Source organism: Podarcis raffonei, chromosome 8 (genome assembly GCF_027172205.1).
Source record: "Podarcis raffonei isolate rPodRaf1 chromosome 8, rPodRaf1.pri, whole genome shotgun sequence".
Classification (NCBI taxonomy): domain Eukaryota; kingdom Metazoa; phylum Chordata; class Lepidosauria; order Squamata; family Lacertidae; genus Podarcis; species Podarcis raffonei.
In genome coordinates this window covers 25,866,064-25,890,322 of record NC_070609.1, presented here as the reverse complement: position 1 = coordinate 25,890,322, position 24,259 = coordinate 25,866,064, and the positions used below count along the sequence as shown (strand labels likewise).

Genomic DNA, 24,259 nt, shown 5'->3' with positions numbered 1-24,259 from the left:
AAAAAGGACTGAACTCACCTATATCTCCCTTTAAAAAATAATAATTCTAAGACCGTTCAGGACAAGCAATTGCAGAGGAAATGAATGCATTGCACGGAGTAGATTTGATATAATAATCTCCACATTTCCATCTGTAAGACACCAGGGGGGTGTAGTATGTAGCTGCACTTTTTACAAGATAGTTTTTACCTCTACAGGGAGTGTAGAGGTAGCAAACCTCTTCTTTGTTGGAAATTTAAAAACCTCTCCTTCCTTGGAGGTTTTTAAGCAGAGGTTGGATGGCCGTCTGTCATGGATGCTTTAGCTGAGATTCCTGCATTGCAGGGGGTTGGGCCAGATGACCCTTGGGGTCCCTTCCAACTCTACAGTTCTATGATACTATGACACCCCAAATCACTCTCTGTATCTGGGAAGTGACTGCACAAGAGGTCGGCGATGCAACTGAGAGGGAGAAGACAAGAGCAAGCTTTTTCTTTTCTAAAAAAAATTTATTCCATAAAATCTTATTGAAAGGAAGACAGCTATACAATGCAATGATCTGCTCTACAGAAATATATTTTACACACTTTGAAAAAGCAGTTCTGGCATAGAGCGCTTCAGCACTCCCCTGATGTCTACAATAGCTTCTCTCCTTGCACTCTTCCTGAAGAAACGCTAATCAAGTATCAGTAGGAATCCTGTGGGCTCTCCCAGATGCTGGTCTCCAACTCCCATAATCTCCAGCGTTTGGTCATGCTGACTGGGTCCCATAGGAGTCCAACAAATCTGGAAGACCACAGATTGCCCATCCTCTGCCTTAAAGGCAACAAAGCCAAACTCCACCCCCCTCACCCCATGCAAAATATTCTCACCAAGTCAGTGCTCAAGAAAACAAATGGATTTGGGGTGTGGTTTGGGGGAGGGGGAGAAAGAGAGAACAAAAAAGGTCAGCTGAGGGGTAGGGGGTTAGGGGTAGAATGAAACCCTTGAGGTACAAAAGCAGAGTTTGAGATCTTTGTATCCCTGGTCTGCCCAGAAAGGTGACTAGGACATATTGGAATGGTATTTTAGATGCTTCAGCACAGGGGTGGAGAACTCCCACCAGCATAGCCAATGGCCATAGATTATGGCACTTATAGCCCAAGATTACCTGGAGGCACCCACTTACCTGTCTACTGCTGCCTTTAACAGTTGTATAGCAAAGAGTGTTCCAGGCTTTTGTCCTTTGCTCATGAAAAGGTATTCTGCTGGATTCAGATAAAGTGAGTGGTGCAGTCCCCACTGAAATCAATGGTTTTTTTAAGTCTTGACAATCTTATTCCTATGGATTTCAGTGGGTTCTAAATTCATTTAATCTGGATCCAGTGTCTCCTGACACTCCTTATCTTATGTGATTGTTGCAAGATATAGCAGCCCTTCTTCTATTGCATCTTACCCACCAGAAGGTTTGGCAACTGGGTAGGCTTCAGCAGTATGTAATGGCCTCTTCTCAAGGCGAGGAAGCATAGAATGGCATGGGACACAGTCTTTAGCCATCTGTGCGCTGCCTACCCACTGGTACGGCATCATGTTCTGCAAGGGTAGCTTGTGCAACCAAAGCAGTTGTCAAACATGGAGCCACCTACACCTGTCTTCCCCAAACAGAGGCTTGCCAAGTGATGTTGAACTACAACTCCCAGCAGCCTCAGCTGGCGTGGTCAATGGTTGTGGGCCAACAACATCTGGAAGGCCTGAAGCTGGGGGAAGCTGACCTACGTTAACACACACCCAAATCCCTCCCAGCCTCTCACCCAGCAGTGGCTGGCAAAATCATTCAGAAACATTCCACGAGAGATCAAGGGATGCCGTATTTGCGAACGTTTATAAATATGAAAAGGCCGATTTCAAGCCCTTCTCAAGCATTTGGAACTTCCAATACATTTTGCTACTTGACTAAGAAAAGGCAAGTTCCACTCTAATTTCAGAAAGTTTTTAAAAAGAAAAGGAAGAAGTCATGATTTTTTTAAATATACAATATATTCCATGCCATCTGCTTCCTGAAGGCAACTTGTTTTAGGCTTTGCAGTTCCTGTTATATAGGACTAAATATGCACCAGAAAAAAGAGGTCTCAACGTTACAAGTTTTTTGTTGTCCATCTTAAAAAAATTGTCTAAAAACTGCCCCCCTCTCTCAAAATGCAGCATATGCCATTTAAGAACTATACAATTTTTCTGCAGGATGATTTAAAATTGGTCAGTAGTGATTCTGCATATTAAGTACATCCAAAAGACATAAGCAAAAAAACAAAACAAAAACAAAATCTCCCATAATGTGTCAGTTTCCTGCTAGGACAGTATTTTAAAGTTTCCTTTGTACAGAACACATGCACGCACAAGCACACACTCTCTCTCCCACATGCACAGGCACACATTCTTGCTTCCTGTTCACTACCTACAAAGGCTGCTCCAATATTATCTCTTCCTTTGAAAAAGCCTATGAAACAGATCAGAACATACTATTTACAGCAGAACAGGAAGAGGGGGGGCATTATCCATTCAAACGCTGGAGCTGTCCACGTCTAACGTGAGTCAGGGCACCCAGCTACAAGCAGGGGGTATTGCTGATTCATCTGAGGTATAGTGTTTCTCCCCCCGCTGTTGTGATTTGATGGCACTTGACAGAAACTCCTTCCAATGAAATGCAACTTTTGGACAAGGCTCTCCCCACCCCTCTTTTGTTTCCCTGAAGAAGGTCATTTCCTGGATACGATCTGAAGGCAAATCTTAGACAAGCCTCAAAGGTTCCTCTTCAGCTCAGGAGAGGGCAACCAGCAAATGCCTCAAGTCATCAGCAACCTTCTCTGGCATATCTATCAGTGTTGGGGAGCGGGTTTTCTAAAAGCTTCATGGCCGATGAAACCTGCAAGAGAATCACATTGTACTTGTGAGAATGGCAATGGGCTTGGACGCCTCCCCCGCCCCTTTGGGTCTTGCATGCCGCATCCAGGTCATGCCCTCAGCACATGAGAACCACAACTGTCAAGCTCTCACTGCTAGATGGTGCTAGCCAACCATCAAATACTATCAGCAAATGTCTGCCTGTGTTGATGTCTCCATTGCCCCCCACCCAGAGCATACCCACTGCCTTCTTGGCTCCAGCCTGCTGCACAACGTTCACCAAACATGGGTTTAGCAGGGGCATGTCCAAAGCTCACTAAAGATGGGGAATCCATGGGGGCAAGTTTCTGCCCTCTCTCCACCCCCAGACATCACACACTAGAGAGGCGATGAGATGCTGGTTCAAACCTGACCATGGCAAGGAAGACTAGTGGGAATGCCAGGAGCCACTACAGTCCTACGAAAGATGTATGGGAAGGAAAGTGGGCACCTCCCTCTTACACACCGTGTGAACTGCTTGCTCTCTTCGTGGACTTCCATTTCAGAGCTCTTGAACTCATTCAGCTCCTTCCGGATGGCAGCCTAAATGGGGAGAAGGAGACCTGTCAGTTCAGATCTGAGCACTTCCAGCCCTGACAGGTGCTATCCAATCAGCAGGGTGCCCCAGCTTTGTATGTCTGCCTTATGTCTATTTCATCCTATCAGAAGCAACCCAGCTTAGCCATTGTGCTGCACTTCCTCTTTGGATGTTCTGACCAGTAGCCAGGATCAAAGCACGAAAGGAAAGAATCTGTCAGGAGACCAGAAGGGCCCTGGGTGGGGAGGTGGGGAAACAGCTGGCAGGAAACACAGGGTTTCTGGCAGCTTCATTACTTATGGGGGTTTCAGTATGGTTTATTTACTTACTTATTATTTTGGTTATGTAAGAATGCTTCCCCTGCTTTTCTAATGCATAAGCATCACTTAAGGCGGCTTCCAACAAACAGAACATTTCATATCACATTCCAGTATCAAGACAAAACACCCTGCGATATAGTGTATAACACAGACAAGGAAGTGCAGATAGAATATTCACTTCCAACAGAACATTGTTGCACAGTTTTCATGCAGCCACCAAGAAGGCACTCACTCTTGCCCACCAAACAAACCCCCTATCAAAGAGCCTCTACAACAGATGCAAACACATGGACCTATAAAATAGGTGGCACTTCTTTGTGTAGGTGTATCAGACTGTTATTTATAACAAGCTCTATCAGACTATAATCAGTGCTTTTGTGGTCATCATGGCATTTGGTTCCCCCTTTGCAATACAGCACAGGAAACCTCATTATGCAGGGGCGGGTGAACGGATGGTGCTGCAAGAGGCATGAGGCGCAGCCGGAAATGGAGGCAGCAAGGAGGATGTTCCTCACTGCCCAGAGGATGAGGAACAGAACAAACCCCTTGAAAGTTTGCACATAGGCAAGGCTCAACTTATAAGATGATGAAGAACATGGTGGTGAAATATAGCACTCTCCCATGTGTATGGCACTTTTGCAGAGCACAAGAGAGCAGGAGGTTCCTTGAGAAGTTTAAAGTCTAGTATCTTATATAGGTGAGCAAATAGAGAACTGCAAACAGACACAGGCAGGGGTGGAATGTGTATTTACTTCAGATGCACATACCTGAACCTAATTCAACATCCTGCCCATAAGTAGGATCTGGACTCAACTGTACTCTCCCCTCTTGCGGTTTTCAGCATCTGGCATTCAGAAGCCTACTGACCTCAGTAAATGGGCAACTACCGTATTTTTCGCTCTATAGGACGCACTTTTCCCCCTTCAAAAATGAAGGGGAAATGTGTGTGCGTCCTATGGAGCGAAGAAGCCATAGCCGCGCGTCACCTCTCCAACCGGGAGAGCGTGCGCGGGGCTAAAGAAGCCCTCCGCGACCCTCTCCCGGCTGGAGAGGTGACCCGCGGCTGTGGCAGGAGCCTCTATAGCCGCGCGTCACCTCTCCAGCCGGTGAGCGCGCGTGGGGCTAAAGAAGCCGTAGCCCCGCGACCCTCTCCCAGCTGGAGAGGTGACGTGCGACTATGGCAGCAGCCTCTCTGCTGCGCGCCTTTCCGCTTCTCCCCAACCTGCTCTTTGGGGCTGGTGGTGGGCTTCCCCCGTCAGCCCCAAGGAGCAGGTCGAAAGGAACCTGAAGCCTGGAGAGGAGAGGGGTCGCTGTGCACCCACCCCTCTCCAGGCTTCCGAGGTAGCCGCCTGAAGGCGACTGAATGCACCTTAAACGGCACCTTGTTTTAGAGGGGGGAAAGAAAAGGGGGAAATTCTCCCCCTCTCTGCGCAACGCCTCCTGCCGCTTCGCGGAAGGGGCGCTGGGCAGAGAGGGGGAGATTTTTTTTTCTTGTTTCCCCCCCTCTAAAACAAGGTGCGTCCTATTGTCCGGTGCGTCCAATCGTGCGAAAAATACGGTAATTGGCCCTGTACCTGCCACCAAAGGAGTCAAGCAGGGCTGTATTTTAGCCCCGGCCCTATTCAACTTATATATAAATGACATGGTCAAATACCTAACATCCCTGGAGTTTCATGCCCCCAAATTGGCCGAAAAATCAATTTCAGTGCTCCTCTATGCGGACGACGCGGTTCTCTTATCACGAACTAAAGTAGGCCTCAAAAGGCTACTAAGAGAATTCTCAGCCTACTGCAGGAGAGATCAACTGGTGGTTAATCACCAAAAAACCAAAGTCATGGTCTTCGCTAGGAGACACAGATATCACAGATGGGAGATGGACAATCAGCCAACAGAACAGGTCAAAATTGTCAAATACCTCCGAGTAGTTTTCCAGTCAACAGGGGCCTGGGAGGCCCATCATAAATATGCTAAGGAAAAAGCATCTCAAAGCGCCAAAATACTGTCTCGCTTTTACTTTACGAAGGGGGGCAGACATATCCCAGCAGCTCTGGAGGTCTTTCAAGCAAAACCCTTGGCGCAATTACTCTATGGGGCCCAAATCTGGACGGGAAATCATTGCCGCACACTTGAAACGATCCAGTCTCAATTTTTAAGACAGATTCTAGCCGTTCCACCATGCGTACCAAATGCGGCCCTACGGCTGGAGACTGGCCTCCTCTCCGTCGAAACCTGGACCTGGCTAAAAACATTCAACTATTGGCTTCGCTTAAACTTAAACCCATCTGGACTACTACCTCTAGTAGCACGAGATGCTCATAGAAGTCGGTGGTCCAAAGTAGTGCATCAAAAACTACTTACATGTGGCCTCCAAGCACAGCATCTCCTGAAAATGGGTCTACCCAAGGCAAAAACCGTTATTGACCAGCGCATGAAGGATATTGAGCAACAGAATAATCTGGCCTATATTAAGAAATTTAGTGCTTGGTACGCTTATCTGCCCCCCTCCCACTTTGATTTTCGGGCACCTTATTTGTCTACCTTAATCATTCCAAAACTTAGACGGGCATTTACACTAGCCAGACTAAATATGTTACCATCAGCTGTTCTTGAAGGTAGATATCAAAAAATTTCATTCGAGAACTGGCTCTGCCCCTGTGGAGCTGGTTATGTAGAGACTGTGTCACACGTTCTCTTGTCCTGCTCCCTGTATAAAGATCTCAGGAACGAGACCATCACGCCGCTACTATCTGCCATCCTGGGCCGCTTTTGTGAAGCCAAATTGTTCTCACTCCTAGCTGACCAGAACAGCTCGACAACAGAGAAGGTTGCCAAATTTATTGAGAGAGCAATGAGACTGAGAGCTGCTATCTGAATGACATCAGTGCCGTCACCTGGATTCCTCGCCTAGGATCTTATTATTATTATCATTACCTCTGCCAAGTTTTAAGTACTGAGATTATTTTATGATAACTATTTCCATAATGTATTTTTGTTTTTGTCTGTCCTTTGATGCTATGGCCTGTTGGCTATGCAAATAAAGTATTCTATTCTATTCACCAGAAGCCTACTGCCTCTGACTGTGGAGCTTTGATGAGAAGTAGGGATGAGGAACCTGTGTCTCTCCAGATGTTCTTGGACTACAATTCCCATAATCCCTGATCACTAGCCACACTGTCTTGGTCTGATGAGGGCTGGAGTGCAACAACATCTGGAGGTCCAAAGGTTCACCAGAACAGGAAGGCAGAGCAGAAGGCACACAGCCACAAAACACACACGGGGGTTTCATTACTGCAGGGATGAAAGACTTTGCAGAAAAGGTGGGTTTTGAAGGAAATGACAGGTGATGTCATACGAATATTCTGAAAGGCAGCCCCAGTCCATAAGTCGTTTGAGAAGACAGGAGGCCTTGGACATCCGAGGGTGGCAGAGATGCATTGGGAGAGGAGTGTGGAGAGACAGGCTGGGCAGAGAGAGCATTTGCCTTTCTCACCTTGTCAGCAGGGGTTAATTTGGTCCATGGCTTGTCTGCTCGCCTGTCGTAGTCCTGGGCATCTGTTACCTCCACATATTCATTAAACCTCAGGATCTTCCTTGCCTGCAGTTCAGCCACAGTAGGCCTTTGACTAAGCTAAAAGGCAGAGAGAGAGAGAGAAAGAAATTGTGACTTGCAAGTGAAATCAGGTGGCCTGCTTCACAAGGCTAAAGTAGATCCTGGCACAAGCGCTGCACCAATCCAGTGTCACAAGTCCTAGCGTGGCAGCACTGCATATCCAGGTAGTTGCTCCAGTCCAGTGACTTGGAACAGTGTGGGTTGCCTTGGTGCATCTGTCTGGTGCAAAGCCTCCCAATAATCAGATATGGAAAGAGGGAGTGTGGTGTATGGACAGGGTGGGTGAGTGGTTTTGTGAAGAGAAAACTCACTTAAGTCAACAAAACCAAAGATGTCTCTTGCCTTGGTGCAACCTTGCAAAATAAGGATTAACCCAAAACCCATGAGGAGCAAATGTCACCTCCCAGGCATAATCCTGGTGGGCTGACTGGCTTCCACTAGTGCAACTGGTGCAGAAGGAAATGTGCAGAAAGTCATTTGTTAGGGCAACTCAGTATGGTTGGGGGTTTTCCATATATATATAGGTCTGCTTTCTGCTCTTCTTCAGAAATATGGGGCAGCCTACTCTGTAGACCCTCAGGTTCCACTGTGCAGAGGCCACGTGGGAGTTCGTGGAAAGTGGGGTGATGCATGAAGTGCAGGATCCTTGCCACAAGATGACTCTTCACACGCAGGAGAGCAGTGTTTACAATATTACATTGGTGGATACTGTGCTGTGCTTTGTATATGTTTGTAAATGAAATAACTGTAATGTTTAATGAAACTTTTTTTTACTTAAAAAATATTAATAAAGCAGTACAGAATTCCCAGCAGCCCATGATGCTCCAATACCTTTCTGGTGAGCCTGCGCTTTATTTCCCTTTTTTCAGCTTGCCGGTCAGCCTCATTTTTTTCTGTGAAAGAGAAAAATGATTGACGATGTCTGAAACTTCTCTTTCCTCCCAACATAGTTTAGCATTAACAAATAAAATGTTGCAATTATTGATCTATGAATGGTACACACCTGTCAATCAAGTGCTTCTACAGATTTGGTCTCTTGCATGAAGGAGGTGTTAGGAACTTGGTGTGTATGTAATTGATACTATACAAAGGTAATATGGGTGCCCATCCACACCCAGCAAGATTCCTTATGACCCTCCATGCAAAAATCTGTTCCCTTAGAAACAATTTGACCCACTGATCTTACTTTAGACCACTCATTCCTGGCACGAAACAGTTTATTAAATGACTCTGGATAAATCCAAGCAGAGGAAACCAACTAGATTTATGACCTGACAATCCCTCACTAGAATTGTGGAAGAAGAATAGCATTTATTGCCTTAGTCCACAGAACATAGCAGCATGACATTACTGAAATGCTTCTTCTACACAGGACCTGTCCCTGAAGACAGTTTAGAAACTTTAACTGGTGCAAAACACGGCAGTTTGATTTTCTGCTTGGCCCCACCCCACCCACCAGGAATCATGTTATTCCCACATCGCTGACAATCTAAATTGGCTGCCAATGTATTCCTGGATCCAGTTTACGGAGAGTTTAGAGTTTGTTTTACATTTAAAGTCCTATGGCTTGGGCTCCGCCTTCTCCACATGTCCTCCACCTTAGATTATCTGGGGAAGACTCACTCGTGTGCGGCATCCCTATTAGCTCAGGTTGGAATGCCTTAGCAGGTAGGGCTTTTTCTATGGGGCTAGAGCCATGGCTGTGGATCTCTCAGCTCAGAACATGAATTTAAAAGCAGATACAGCTTAAAAAATCCACCCACCCACCAGTTATAAATATTTTTTTAAAAGCAGGCCGCCATATTAAAACAGCATGGCATATTAAAACAGCACTCTTCCTCCTCTTCCTACAACAAAAGGCGGTTCTACCACCTGCAGTTGCCAAGCGGGAAGAGCTTGCCCTGTGTGCTATTCATTAATTGCAATCCAGATCACCTACTGCAGCATATGGTCTGCTGGAAATTCAAATGAAACTTTCCATGCAAATCACAGCAAGAATGCTGCACGGCAGGAATAGCAAGCAACGCTGCAGCAGCACAGTGTTTGGGACAGCAGCCAAGGGACAATGCCTCGGAGCCAGAGTGCTATAGAAATGATCTGAATACTCCTTAGAAAACAAGCACATGGAGAAGCTTCTACTTACGTTGAAGTATATTCCTTTGCTCCAATTCTTCTGCTGTTGGTCTCTGACTTAATCGCCTAATTTAAGAGTAAGCAGGGGCAGAAAGGCAAATCACAATTGCATCCTTTTAGGACAAAAGCACAAAAGAAGACTCTGACACCGACTACAAGAAAACCTGTGGCTTTCCCCATCTTTCTTCGCACTAAGGTAGTCTGCACGTAACCATGGTTTAGCACTATGTGGAGGAGCCCCAATGAGCCTGAGTAAAGTGTCAGGCTCACACACGCTGCTCTTTTCCTGTACAGCTCTAGAACAGCAAAGATGGTTATATTTTATTCCTGTTTTACTGTATTTTGTATTTCATTGCCTTGTATTTGCATTACTGCGGTTAGTGACTTTTGAGTACCATTCAGTGGAAAAGCAGGATATAAAACGCAAGAAATAAATGCATACTTAAACAGCAGCATGTCTGAATGGCTTTGATTTCAGGAAGCACAGAAAGTGTCCTCCTGCTTCCAGTGCTGGGAGGCCAGATGTGCAAGATCTGCCTAGGACCGCAGCTGGATGGGTGGCTGTGTTTAGTACAAATTCAGAGAGGAAAACGGCACCTACCTGGGACATTTCCCACACAATCCCTAACTGGGCCCTATTGCACACTTCCTTCTGCCTTCCTACCTGATCAGTGTCGTCCCAATCTGCTGGCGGATTTCCTGCCACTCTTCCTTGCTCTTCCGAGGAAACGTGGTGTTCTCTTCTGGCAGCTCCTGCCTGGGAGCCATGTTGCCCAGTTTCATGGCTAGGGTATCTTTCCTCTTGACTTTGTTGGCTAGTGCAGCTTTGGAAAGAGAGAAAGAAAAGGAGATCTTGTCACAAAACAAGCAGAGTGGCTGACCCCCAGCCAGCTGTACCCTCACTTTCAGATCGCATTACCATTTTGCTGACAGTTGCAGCATGGATAAGTCACAAAGCGGGAGGAATGTGCCACTGCAGCAAAGGAGCACCTGTCTCCTAATGCAAAGCATGTACAGATATAGGCCTTTTTGATCTTGCACCTCAGGGCCAAAGTATATGTGACATAACATTTATGTGTGTTGCTTAAACACACACACACTGCATTAGCTGCAGGGAGGGGCCCTGATAATTCATGGGGTCACAGCAAGTGTGGGGAAGAAGAGGTGCACTGTTTATTCAAGGTCTTGAAGAGGCTTCCAAAGAAATATATACAGGACTTAAAACATGAATTAAACCTCAAAAACACTTAAACCCCCTGGATATTTAATAACACCAGATTTTTTTAAAATAGCAGAGCAGCATTTTCAGGTGTCTGAAACTCAGCAAGGGCAGTGGCCTGTCTGACTTCTAGTGGGAAGGAGTTCCACAGAGTTGGGCCCACAGCACTGAAGGCATGGTCTTTAACCTTTTCCTCTCCTGCTGTGGATGTGAGGTAAACATCCCCCTTGAAGTTAGTGTTGGCACTGAAGAAGAGGAAAAACACACAACGACATCAAAGAGGGGCTTCCCTGCCCCCAAGGCAAACAGCACCTGTCCCAAAGAAGGGAAAGGGTTAAATTCTCCCCTGCATTTTAGTGGCCCTCTCTGGAGTTAGTTCTGCCCAAAAGTGAGAGCCTTACTGTTATGGCTGTCATCTTCTTCATCCTCTTCCTCCTCCTCCTTGTACAGAATAGGTCCCTCGGAGTCTGAGTCGCTTGGACCCTCCTCTTCATCCTGTACTGTCTGGAGGCTGAGCCTGGGAATGACCGTAACAGTGGGAGACTCTCCAATGTAAACATGGGAATTGGAATGATGCACATCCTCTTGGACACCTTCCTCCTCTTCATCATCGTCTGGACTAACAGAAAGGCACACAATTGTGATTTTTAAAACAAAACACTCCAGGTCAGCCTTCTATAAGCGTGCAATTGCATGCATTAAGGTTTTATTTCCTTCCCTTGGCCTTGATTCAGTAGAAACTTATGGTTACACTTCGGGACTCCTTTCTGACCTCGATACCTGAAGAGCAATTAACCGCCAGTGGCTTCTCCCAACCTGGTGCCCTCCAGATGTTTGGGACTGCAATTGTCATCGGCACCAGCATGACCAAGGGTCAGGGCTGATGGAGGGAGGAGGGACAGCAAGCTGCCCACAGCTCTGGCAACCATTTCCCGCTGCAATGACTAGTCAATGTGTATTACACAGAACATGCTTTACAGATTTCATACTGCCTGCCAAGCTCTATTTTCAGGGCTCAGAGTGCTGGATATTAAAATCATGCCCCACTTGTGAACACCTTAATAAGCTGTTATAATTATACAGTGGTACCTCGGGTTACATACGCTTCAGGTTACAGACTCCGCTAACTCAGAAATAGTACCTTGGGTTAAGAACTTTGCTTCAGGATGAGAACAGAAATTGCGTGGCAGCGGCGCGGCAGCAGCAGGAGGCCCCATTAGCTAGAGTGGTGCTTCAGGTTAAGAACAGTTTCAGGTTAAGAACGGACCTCCGGAACGAATTAAGTACTTAACCCAAGGTACCACTGTAATTAATTAATTAATTAATTAATTGATTGATTGATTGATTAACTTTGTATAGCGCTCTTCATCCATAGATCCCAGGGCGGTTCACAACATAAAATTACAATATAAAAACCACAAAATGCATAATAAAAATGAGAACAGCAACCAATAATCCCCCTCCCACAACACTTTTAAAAGGGCATTGGATGTCTATCAGCCCAAGGCCTGGTTGAAGAGGTAGAAGTTATCCTTCATGCCACGTAAAACAAACATCCAGAAGCTGCTTAGGACTGAACAGCCCAAGAAAGACTATACCTAGGCAAGTTAATACAATCGTACCTTGGTTCTCGAATGTCTTGCTACTCGTACATTTTGGCTCCTGAACGCCGCAAACCTGGAAGCAAGTGTTCCAGTTTGCGAATGTTTTTCAGAAGTCGAACGTCCAACATGGCTTTTGCTTGAGTGCAGGAAGCTCCTGCAGCCAATTGGAAGCTGCGCCTTGGTTTTCAAATGGTTTCGGAAGTCGAAAGGACTCCCAGAACGGATTAAGTTCGAGAACCAAGGTACCACTGTAATAAAATAATAATAATACCAAGTTGAGCATTAAGGATTTTGGTGCTCATGCATCACAAAGTTCTTTGTGTGCCTCCCCATTTGTGGTATGTCCTCACCATGGAAGTTCTGCTGGCACCTTCATTACACACCTTTTGGCACCAGGCAAAAACCTTCATTTTCAACCAAGCCTTTAGCTGATTAATATTCTATAGCCTTTTAAACATGCTTGGGAGAGAGGAGTGGGGTTATTGTTTTATTGTTTCTGTTTTAACTATTTATTTGTGCTTTTAACTTGCATATCTATTTTGGGAACTGCCCTAAGATTTTTTGATGAAGGGCGGTATATAAATCTAATAAATAAAAATAAGTAAATAAGAGTTCAGAAATAGACTATTTCAATAAAGTGTTGGGCATGCAGCAGCCGAGAGACTTGGAGTGGGAAATAAAAGGACAAACGGACTGCACAGAACCACACCAGCAATTTCAAGTGGGACTCACACTTTCAGCATCTCAATAGTAACCGGCAGTGACTTCGTTCTGCCCAGGGTCCCGTTGTCGTCATAGGAGCCTTCGTTCTCAAAGAGCAGCGAGTGTGCCCTGTGTGAGCCTTCTGCTGGTGGTGTTGATGGCAGGGGGCTCGTCAGCGCTTGCTGGATGCGGATGTGGAGCGGGAGCGGGGGCAGCCGCGAAGGCATCCGAGGCTCTCCAAAGCCCTGCTCGGCCATCCTCTTGCCTGCATCTAGCACAGAGAGCCCTTCCTGCGGGGTTTCCGCCCGCAGTTCGGAGAGAAGGGGAGGCTCTGCCCCAGGGGTGGAGGAAGGCAAAGGGACATGGGCAGGTTCTGGAGGAATGTGCGAAGGCAGAGGTGGGGAAGGAGAAGGCGGCGGGTGAGGTGGCAGCATGTGCGCCGGTATCGAGGAAGGGTAGGACGACCTTTCATTAGGTGACTTGGGAGCAGCAGCCGATTCAAGGGATGAAGGCAAGTTTAATGGGATGCCTCTCTTGGGAGGCAAAGGCGGAGAAGGCTTAGACAAAGCTGTGCCACTACTGATTGCTTGAGTCAATTCAGCTAGAAGAGAAGAGAGGAACACTTGTTAGATATGGTTACAGCACTTGTTAGATATGGTTCTCTTTCTCAAGCTCTGGGAGGAAGACCTTTCATTGCCTACAGACAGCCACCCAATCTTAAACAACTCCTAACCCACAATAATACTACAACCAGACGTAACACGGACACTGGCACCAGAGCCTGCAATAAACCCAGATGCCAACTTTGCTGCCACATACACCCAGACAACACCATTACTGGCCCCAACAACATCACACATACCATCTCGGGACTATTTAATTGCTCATCGTCTAACATTGTATATGCCATCAAATGCCAACAGTGTCCTTCAGCTCTCTATATTGGACAAACAGGCCAAACCTTACGCCAAAGAATAAACGGACATAAATCGGACATCAAGAATCACAAGACAGAGAAACCAGTAGGAGAACACTTCAATCTCCCAGGACATTCTATACAAGATCTCAAAGTAGCTGTTTTACTACACAGGAATTTCAGAAATAGACTGGAAAGAGAAGCTGCTGAATTGCAACTCATTACCAAACTTAAAACCATGGAGAGACCTGGTCTGAACAAAGACATTGGATTCTTATCTCATTATACATGACAAAGCCATTTTTCACCTTCTCACCCCTTGCTTTTTCCTGAAAGACCTATTGCAGTCGTTAAGAGTCGTCAACAGGCTCATCACAGCTATCTGCCAATCACCCATTCCCACCACCCTTCTGAGTAATACCCCTCCCCACCTTCTCACTATATAGAAGGATCTGGCAACTTCTGTTTCAGTGTATCTGAAGAAGTGTGCATGCACACGAAAGCTCATACCAAGAACTAACTTAGTTGGTCTTTAAGGTGCTACTGGAAGGAAAAAATTTTTTTGTTTTGACTATGGTTTGTTTGATCAACTGAACGCTGCCCAGTGGCTTAATTATGTTTAATGCAAACAAACCACAATCTAAAGTCATGTTTTCATTGTTGACTTGCAAACCTTAAGTCTACTTTAATGATGGCTTGGCACTAGATGCAAAACCACCACCCTTCAGGAACCATGGTTTGTTTGGCCGCATGTGGGGTACCTCTGGCCCTCTGGATGCTGCTGAACTATAACCCCCATCATGCCTAGTCACAGGCCATGCCTGCTAGAGCTGATGGGAGATGTAGTTCAGAAACATCCAGAGGGCCAAAGGGTTCCCACATCTGACCCAGATGCTCACTCAACTATAAAGCCACAAGGGGCAGGTGAAGCTGGAAAACAAAAGAAACTTTGGAGATACAGGCTATGGTTTATTTGATCATCTGTGGGGAAGCTCCTGATAAACTTGTGGTTTGTTAAGGAAATCATGGCCTTCCCCAACTTGGTGCTCTCCAGCAGTTTTGGACTACAGCCCCAGCAAAAACAGCTAAGCTGCAATGTGACAGTTTTACTCTTAAAAAGTGGGGTGTAAAGGCATTTAATAAATAATAATAGCCATTAGATTTAGATCTGTGATCAAACCCGTGTTATAATTTTGGGATGTCACTCTCTCAGCCTCAGTTCCTCAACTTACCGCCATCTCAAAAAATTAAGAGAAAGCAACAACCTTGTATAGAAAAATGACAGCTTTAGATCACACTCATACACTGAATACTGGATTTTTACCTATTATTCTACAGCAAGGTAATTTCCAGTCCACAGGCCAATTTTGGCCCACCAAAGGTCCAATATTGGTCCACAATGCTGTTTGCCCCAAACCACATCTGCCCGCCCATCAACTGAAGTGCCTTGTTACATCAGCTGATGGGCAGGATGACGGGATATAATTTGACACTGGATGTGAGAGCAGGGAACAAGATAATGCAGTCAAGGCTGCAGGATTTAATCCCTGCTCATCACTCATTCATAAATATTATCTTAGCCCTTTGTTTTCTGCCTCTCCTGGGGCTTTCTTGATCACATCAAGCTCTATAGCAAAAGCTCAAATTGTGACATGTTCCTCCCTGTGGCAGCCCAAACAGGTTCTAGGGAAGGATAGACTACACCCTTCTACTCCCTTACCCTCCCCCTTTTACATATGTATTGACTTAACCAGAAGATTTCATACACACTTGATTCACCAGATCAATATTCTAACAAGGATGCCTACATACTTCATATTAACATGGGAAGCTGGGTCACCTCCTTGCTTACTGTGTGTCTGATGGCTCTGGTTTCTGCTTTTAGTAAAGAGTGTTTTCGTTCCCTAGGGTTTCATCCACAAGTGTGCCATGTTTATTTCCATGGGATGAGACGAGTCCTCTTTGTATTATCTGAGTCAGTCGTTCCAAATTTCATGCCTTCTAGATGTCGCTAGACTCCCACTCTTTCCGGTCCTGGTCAGCATGACCAATGGGCTGGGGTGTTAGAAGCTGGAGTCTAACAACATCTGGAAGCCTGATCAAAACTATACCTACAGACCAATCCATTTCTGTCTCTGAAGTTCTACTTCCATGCATCCCCCAACACACACACACACACACACAATCCCAGGTGCTATCTGGCCAAGTCCCTTCTCATCGCTTTATATTTATGCTCTTCCCTTCATATAAGATTGAAAGGTAGGGCTCCGCAAGCGATACAGTATAGAATTTCCTGCTATCATTACCTTGTTTGTCAGAAACAAAAGGCACACTACATCTTACAATGTGAGTACATGTGCGTTCAGAGTAGGATTGCGAAATCTACCACACACTCCCACTGCGAATTCTCAGCAGGTGAGCAGGAACAGGTGCAGTCTTGGAAGATCTGTTTACGTTTCACCCCTCCTTCTCCCCACACCCTCAAACCACAGGTGTTGCATAGCCCTTCCCTATATACTGCCAGGCTGTGAGTGCTACAGACATTCTTTCCGAAAAGTTTATGGCAACCTGCTCTTGTTGGTTACATTCCCTTGCCTTTCTTCCTTCATGGCATTCCATTTCTAAACAGCTCAGGTGAGTGGCTTTGTTGATATACCTTTGAACTGTGTTAAGAGACACATTGGGAAATACAGCACTGGCTTGGGCCGCATATTCCCCACCTATCCTTTACAATATATGAAGCAACCACAAAAAAAGCTTTGCTTCAGAGAACTAAGAGTTCTAAAACCTGACCAGCATATAGACGGGAGGAACAGCTAGAAATCCCATGAACAGCTGTAGACTTGCGGGATGAACACTACACAAGTATACACACCTACATGAATGCAGTACTGTGCTGAGCTGTGCTGTGTACACGGCACATTTCCGCAGGCTTATGCAATGGATTCTTGTTGTTTGGAATGGGAATGAGTTACCAGGAGCATTGCAGAAAAGGTAGGACAGTTAAGTCTAAGTCACAGAACAGTTCTGCTCATGCTGGCCATGCCAAAAGAACAGCAAACTTCACAGCCAATTAAAGACATATCTTATTCCTGATGTTACCCAGGAGGGTAACCTATTAAAGCACAGAGGCTTGAGAGTTTAGGACTGCCTCGCTGTCTCTTTCTCTCTTACACGCAAACTTCTTTAAGATGGTCTTATATGCTCCAAGTTCCAGTGCTGTGTCTTTGGAATAGTCTCCTAAGATACTTACAACAGAGGTATAAGAAGAAAGGAAAGTGGCATCAGGAGGCCTAGCAAAGCAAGAGAAAGGAATAAGAGACTGTGTAGAGTGTGAATGCAGACCAGATCCATTCAGAAAAATAAGAAATCCAGAGTGTGTGTGCCATGATCCACTCCCAATTGGTAACAAATAGACAAGAGTGAAACAATTATTTCCTGTATCTCAGCATAACACTTCATGCATTTGATGAAGTAGCCCTTTTAGACTTATACCACAATAAATGTACTAATCTAAGGACAAGTACAGACACTAAAAAGCAAAAGAAAAATGTGGAAAACTGAGTGATTATATATATATATTTGGTGCTTTGTCTTCAGACTTTGCCCCATCCACACTGAGCTCGTATCAATTACAACTGAGGTAAGAATCAAGGAAGGGCCTGGAGATGGAAGAAGGCACATTGCATACACAAAGAAGAGCCACTTACCTATTAAGGGGTTGCTATTCCTATTCATTGGCTTGGGGGGTGGAACAGGGGGTTGCTTGGCTGGTGCTGCCGTGGTAGCATTTGTAGCAACAGTAGTGCGAGCATTTGTGAAAGCAGAGGGTACAGTCCTAGGGGCTGGGGAGGGAGCAGTGGAAAAATTGACCCCTTTCGCTGTGCTGGTGGCAGCCGCAACTGTGGAGGAAGGCATAGTCCTTGCGGTGCTGCTGGGAAGACCAAGATCCCTCGCCTGCATGTTGCTTGTTTCCTGAGAGGAGGATGACAAAGGTCGTTTCGGGGGAAGCAGAGGCTGTTTAGGAGCATGAGAATCATGATGATGGTGGTGGTGCTCCACTTCTGAATTGGGATGGCCGTCCAAGGTTCCTGCAATGAAACGTATTTTGCTTTTGTTTTCAGCGACATTATGACAATACCTAGAAAAGAACATCTCATCTCAGGGTAGCTCTCTGATCATTATAGGGAGCATCATTAAAGGGAGCCAAACCTTTTAAAAGTACCGTTATCTGCCCACTTGACATAAACCCTGAGCTTCCTTACATACGTGAAGGAGAGGGTTGTGGCATCTTAGAGTCTAATTCATCTTTCTGCTGAGTATGAAGGTTTGGACCACAACTTACTTCCTATATAACATGGACCTTCTGCCTCTAATGTAGCTTTCTCGCCTGGTATCCTCCGGATATTTTGGATTCCAACTCTCACCAGCCCCAGCAAGCATAGCCAAAGCATCTAGCAGCCACCAGGCTGAGGGGAAAGAGTAGTGCCCACAAAAGCATTGGCCACTGTAAACAAGCTGGCCTAAAGGTGTCTCACACCACTCTCTTCGGATGGCTACAAGCCAAGAGCATATCCACAGTATGTTTTGCACTCCTGATTGGGCACAGCAGCTGAAGGTTCCTACCCACGACACCTCCAGCACAGGCAGCCTAAAAAGCCACCATAGACTACACAGATACCACAGTCCATACTGGTTTCTGCCAGCCATGCCAACCAGTAATCGTCAGCAGAGTGTTTAAGATGTTGCACGCCTCTGTGTGTGATACAGATCAAAACCAGCAACAGTTTCCCAGTTCCTGTATTTAGAGTAAGGAAACTGTGCCTCTCCATACATTGTTGGACTCCATGATCCCTGACCATTGGATATGTTGCCTGGGGATGGTGGGAGAGGGAATCCATCAATTTCTGGAGGGCCTGAAGCTTCTCCATCCCTGACTTAGAACCTTAGCAGGGATATCCTGAAATTTAATCATTTATGAAAATCAGTGAGTAGTATTATTAATATGCTAACAGTAGCTATGCTTTGCTCCAGCGATAGGATCACTTCATAGCACCCCAGGAGTCCCTTGAGGCACTCCTTACATGCATATATGAACACACACCCTGCCATCACCAACTGTTTTGTGGCCTGTTTGTACATGGCACATTTTTTGGAATGTTTTTAGGTTTCGTGTTCAAAATGAAACTTGTTTGTAAGCTGCCATCATATGAGATGGAAAGGGCTTAAACTAATAAGTGCCTCCACTTATCAGAAAACAGGAAGCAACCTTAAGCTGATTCAGATCTTTGGTTCATCCAGTTCAGTATTGTCTACACTGGCTGGAAGTGGCTCTCCAGGGTTTCTCCCACCACTACCTGGAGAGGCCAGGGATTGAACTGGGGATCTTCTGCTTGCAAGGCAGATGTTCCACCACTGACCTGTGACCCTTCCCCAATGAAACAGCAATAGAATTTTAAACTCTGGATTTAGTTGTTTTATTGAGGGAGCCCTTTAAATAGCAATGCTCATTTCTTCAGAATGTACCGTACTTTTCTCTCTATAACACGCAGATTTTTTCTCCTAAAAAGTAAGGGGAAATGTCTGTGCGTGTTATTGAGCGAATGTGGGGTCCCTGGAGCCGACCCTCCCAAGCGCAGAGGAAAAATCAGACAAAAATCAAATCGCACGCGTCAGGGAGAAGGGAGGAGGGAGCTCCGTGAGAGAGGAAGCTGTTGCTTTCCTGCATTCTGCCTCAGGGTCTTACTGCCCACTCGCTTCTGTTTCGGTTGCTGTTTGCTCAAACGGAACAAAGAGCAGGCAAATCCCCTCCCCTCCAGGCAACCCCTTCCCTCCAGGCAAGCAGAGGGGAAAGGAAAGGATCTCCGTCCTCCGGTGGTGCTGCGTCCAGGGAAGCATTTTAGGGGAAACATGGAGGTGGGAGAGAGGGGGGGCTGGCTTGGGGGTGTGGGGGGGACTTTTGCCTTCCTTTCCTCCCTCCCGTTATACCCCTCTCCTGCATTCTTAGCCAGCTGCTTCTCTGCACACTGGTGCAAAAACGTGGTTACAAAGCATGGATCCACATGGATCCTCAGGATCTTTGCATTGGGTCACCCCAAATTCACCATCAGATCACATAGCATGTCCATGGCTGCAGTCTGCACCAAACAAATCACGCACCCACTGTTGCCTGGGGCTGCAGTGGTGCAAAAACGTGGTTACAAAGCATGGATCCACATGGATCCTCAGGATCTTTGCATTGGGTCACCCCAAATTCACCATCAGATCACATAGCATGTCCATGGCTGCAGTCTGCACCAAACAAATCACGCACCCACTGTTGCCTGGGGCTGCAGTGGTGCAAAAACGTGGTTACAAAGCATGGATCCACATGGATCCTCAGGATCTTTGCATTGGGTCACCCCAAATTCACCATCAGATCACATAGCATGTCCATGGCTACAGCCTGCACCAAACAAATCACGCACCCACTGTTGCCTGGGGCTGCAGTGGTGCAAAAACGTGGTTACAAAGCATGGATCCACATGGATCCTCAGGATCTTTGCATTGGGTCACCCCAAATTCACCATCAGATCACATTGCATGTCCATGGCTGCAGTCTGCACCAAAAAAATCACGCACCCACTGTTGCCTGGGGCCGCAGTGGTGCAAAAACATGGTTACAAAGCATGGATCCACATGGATCCTCAGGATCTTTGCATTGGGTCACCCCAAATTCACCATCAGATCACATTGCATGTCCATGGCTACAGCCTGCACCAAACAAATCACGCACCCACTGTTGCCTGGGGCTGCAGTGGTGCAAAAACGTGGTTACAAAGCATGGATCCACATGGATCCTCAGGATCTTTGCATTGGGTCACCCCAAATTCACCATCAGATCACATTACATGTCCATGGCTGCAGCCTGCACCAAACAAATCACACACCCACTGTTGCCTGGGGCTGCAGTGGTGCAAAAACGTGGTTACAAAGCATGGATCCACATGGATCCTCAGGATCTTTGCATTGGGTCACCCCAAATTCACCATCAGATCACATAGCATGTCCATGGCTGCAGCCTGCACCAAACAAATCACGCACCCACTGTTGCCTGGGGCTGCAGTGGTGCAAAAATGTGATTACAAAGCATGAATCCACATGGATCCTCAGGATCTTTGCATTGGGTCACCCCAAATTCACCATCAGATCACATAGCATGTCCATGGCTGCAGCCTGCACCAAACAAATCACGCACCCACTGTTGCCTGGGGCTGCAGTGGTGCAAAAACGTGGTTACAAAGCATGGATCCACGTGGATCCTCAGGATCTTTGCATTGGGTCACCCCAAATTCACCATCAGATCACATAGCATGTCCAAGGCTGCAGCCTGCACCAAACAAATCACACACCCACTGTTGCCTGGGGCTGCAGTGGAGCAAAAACGTGGTTACAAAGCATGGATCCACATGGATCCTCAGGATCTTTGCATTGGGTCACCCCAAATTCACCATCAGATCACATAGCATGTCCATGGCTGCAGCCTGCACCAAACAAATCACGCACCCACTGTTGCCTGGGGCTGCAGTGGTGCAAAAATGTGATTACAAAGCATGAATCCACATGGATCCTCAGGATCTTTGCATTGGGTCACCCCAAATTCACCATCAGATCACATAGCATGTCCATGGCTGCAGTCTGCACCAAACAAATCACGCACCCACTGTTGCCTGGGGCTGCAGTGGTGCAAAAACGTGGTTACAAAGCATGGATCCACATGGATCCTCAGGATCTTTGCATTGGGTCACCCCAAATTCACCATCAGATCACATAGCATGTCCAAGGCTGCAGCCTGCACCAAACAAATCACACACCCACTGTTGCCTGGGGCTGCAGTGGAGCAAAAATGTGGTTACAAAGCATGGATCCACATGGATCCTCAGGATTTTTGCATTGGGCTACCCCAAGCTCACCATCAGATCACATGTCTGTGGCCACAGCATGAGGCACAAAAATGATACATCCACTGTTTCATTCAGAATTTTCCCCCCTTGTTTTACTCCTCTAAAAACGATGTGCGTGTTATGGTCAGGTGCGTGTTATAGAGCGAAAAATACGGTAGTTAACCAGACCTGCATTTGGGGACCCTCCTGCTCATTCTGCTAAGTGAAGCACTGGACTTCTACCTCCTGCCCCAGCCCTGCCTTTATGGCACCACAGACTTGAAGAGCATTCTAAAAGTGCTGAGTTTTTGAAAAGAGGGCCTCTTCCTAGTAGTCAGGAAAAGGATCCTATGCACTGTTCTCAGTTTCCACCCAACAGTTCCAAAGAATTCTGATTAAGCATTAAACAATTGTCCCTCGAAAGGGGTGGGGAAGCTGCATTGGAAAGTCTTTGCAGTTATTTATGTGCTGTTTGTTGGAGGAAACTTAAAAGGTTTCTTCCAATTTCCAAACTAGAGTTCAAGGTGAAGGCTGGAACTTACCAGAAAAGCGTGGGCAGGAGGAGACAGAACGTCTGATAATAAGAGAGATAAATTGGGTGGGGCTAACCCCCTGGAAGTGAAGGTGTGAGTCGCTTCTTGTGTGAGAATGAGGAAATCTTCATGGGTGGGTGTGCTCCACAGGAGAGACCCAAAACTGGTATTTTCACAGTGAAAGCCTGATAGTTAAAGAAAAACACTTCTCAGAGAGCCACCGCTCCTGTATCCCAGTTTCTCACCTTGTGATTTCTTCAGCTCCTCTAATGGAACAGGTTTCTTAAGGCTTGTTCTTTTTCCAGTCTCTTCCTCCAGGTGTGCAAGGCCGACAATCCCAGAACCGTCAATGGGGATAGTGTGTCCATTTTTCAAGGCATCGTGGCTGAGTTTGTCTGGCTCCTCATCATCTGTTGTTTTTGTGTGTTTTTTTGGGGGGGGGAGATTAAATAAATAAATAAGAGTTAAGGAAAGCACAGGCCTGAAGATCAAGGCAGAAAATTGCCCAGGAAGGAAAAGGTGCACATACCATGTAGCAACAAGCCTGCCAGAAAAACACCGAGTCTGCAGGTGGTGGCTGAGGATTAACTATTGGTGGCTGGGATTTAAAGAAAGAAGGCACCTTTGAATATGCCTTAGCTGAGATTCCTGCATTGCAAGGGGTTGGACTACATTACCCTTGAGCTCCCTTCCAACTCTACGATTCTATGATAATATCTTCAAGTAAAAAGGATTGATGAGTGGCGTTGTTAAGGTAAAATAACATCTGGTCCATTTGTCATGACACAGGTGGGGGAATCCCAAGTATAGCGGCTGGGGCAGCCCTTCTCGTTTTCTAGCAAATTTTTCTTCAACACAGTCAAAAGGCTGAGGGCCCTATTTATTTAGACCTGACATGGGAAGCTTACAGAGGAATGCAGTCACACTGCAACTGATGGAGCTATACTGCCTAGGAGCTTTCATCTATTCTAATTAAACACCAGAGAAACTCAGAGACAGCAGCCAGCAACCCCAAAGAATTCATAATGTGCCTCTAGCCTTGACAAAGGTGGGAAGCTTTTCCCCACTTTCTGGGTTCAACAACTGGAGTCCAAAGCTTTCCCTGTTAGTGTTATTCTCATTAGAAAAGAGTTAAGAGTCCCCTGGATAGCTACAATAAAGATCTATGATTCAAAAAGAATTTAACAAAAAAGGTGGCATCCAATGTTAGCTATACTCAGAGTAGACCCATCGAAATTAATGAACATGGCTACCTTGAGTTCATTGATTTTAATAGGCCTCCTCCGATTAGAACATACTGTATTTTTTGCTCCATAAGACACACTTTTTTCTTCCTAAAAAGTAAGGGGAAATGTCTGTGCGTCTTATGGAGCGAATGTGTGGTCCCTGGAGCCGAATTGCCCAGGAGCAAAAAGCAGATCTTGTGCTTTTTTTTTTTTAGAAAGATGGAAGGGGGTGTTGAAACAAAGCTGCTGAGCAGCTGATTGACAAGCGATTGGGAGGGGAGATAAGGGACGCTAAAGAAGACTGCCTGGGAGGGGGGAGGTATAAGCACATGGATTCTCAGGATTTTTGCATTGGATCACCCCAAATTCACCATCAGATCACATAGCATGTCCATGGCTATATTCTGCACCAAAAAAATCATGTACCCACTGTTGCGTGGGGCCGCAATGGTGCAAAAACGTGGTTACAAAGCACGGATCCACATGGATCCTCAGGATTTTTGCACTTGTCTACCCCAAACGCACCATCATATCACATGTCTGTGGCCACAGCATGAACCACAAAAATCATACATCCACTGTTTCATTCAGAATATTTTTTTCCCTTGTTTTCCTCCTCTAAAAACTAGATGCGTCTTATG

General features: G+C 46.1%; 1 protein-coding gene across 4 annotated transcripts in view; it reads right to left on the bottom strand.

Moving 5' to 3' along the window:
* Positions 1 to 1,821: 1,821 nt before the first annotated feature.
* The window catches only part of PHACTR4 (phosphatase and actin regulator 4), an 87,055-nt gene continuing 64,617 nt past the window's right edge, over positions 1,822 to 24,259 (bottom strand). For all 4 annotated transcript variants that reach the window (XM_053398655.1, XM_053398654.1, XM_053398656.1 and 1 more), the window contains 10 exons: positions 22,638 to 22,802; positions 17,648 to 18,028; positions 13,052 to 13,622; positions 11,117 to 11,334; positions 10,161 to 10,320; positions 9,507 to 9,562; positions 8,195 to 8,256; positions 7,244 to 7,381; positions 3,362 to 3,438; positions 1,822 to 2,878 (listed from right to left, as the gene is read on the bottom strand). In XM_053398655.1, coding sequence (XP_053254630.1) covers positions 2,863 to 2,878; positions 3,362 to 3,438; positions 7,244 to 7,381; positions 8,195 to 8,256; positions 9,507 to 9,562; positions 10,161 to 10,320; positions 11,117 to 11,334; positions 13,052 to 13,622; positions 17,648 to 18,028; positions 22,638 to 22,802 — 1,844 coding nt within the window. In that variant the 3' untranslated portion in view covers positions 1,822 to 2,862. The remainder of the gene's footprint in view (positions 2,879 to 3,361; positions 3,439 to 7,243; positions 7,382 to 8,194; positions 8,257 to 9,506; positions 9,563 to 10,160; positions 10,321 to 11,116; positions 11,335 to 13,051; positions 13,623 to 17,647; positions 18,029 to 22,637; positions 22,803 to 24,259) is intronic.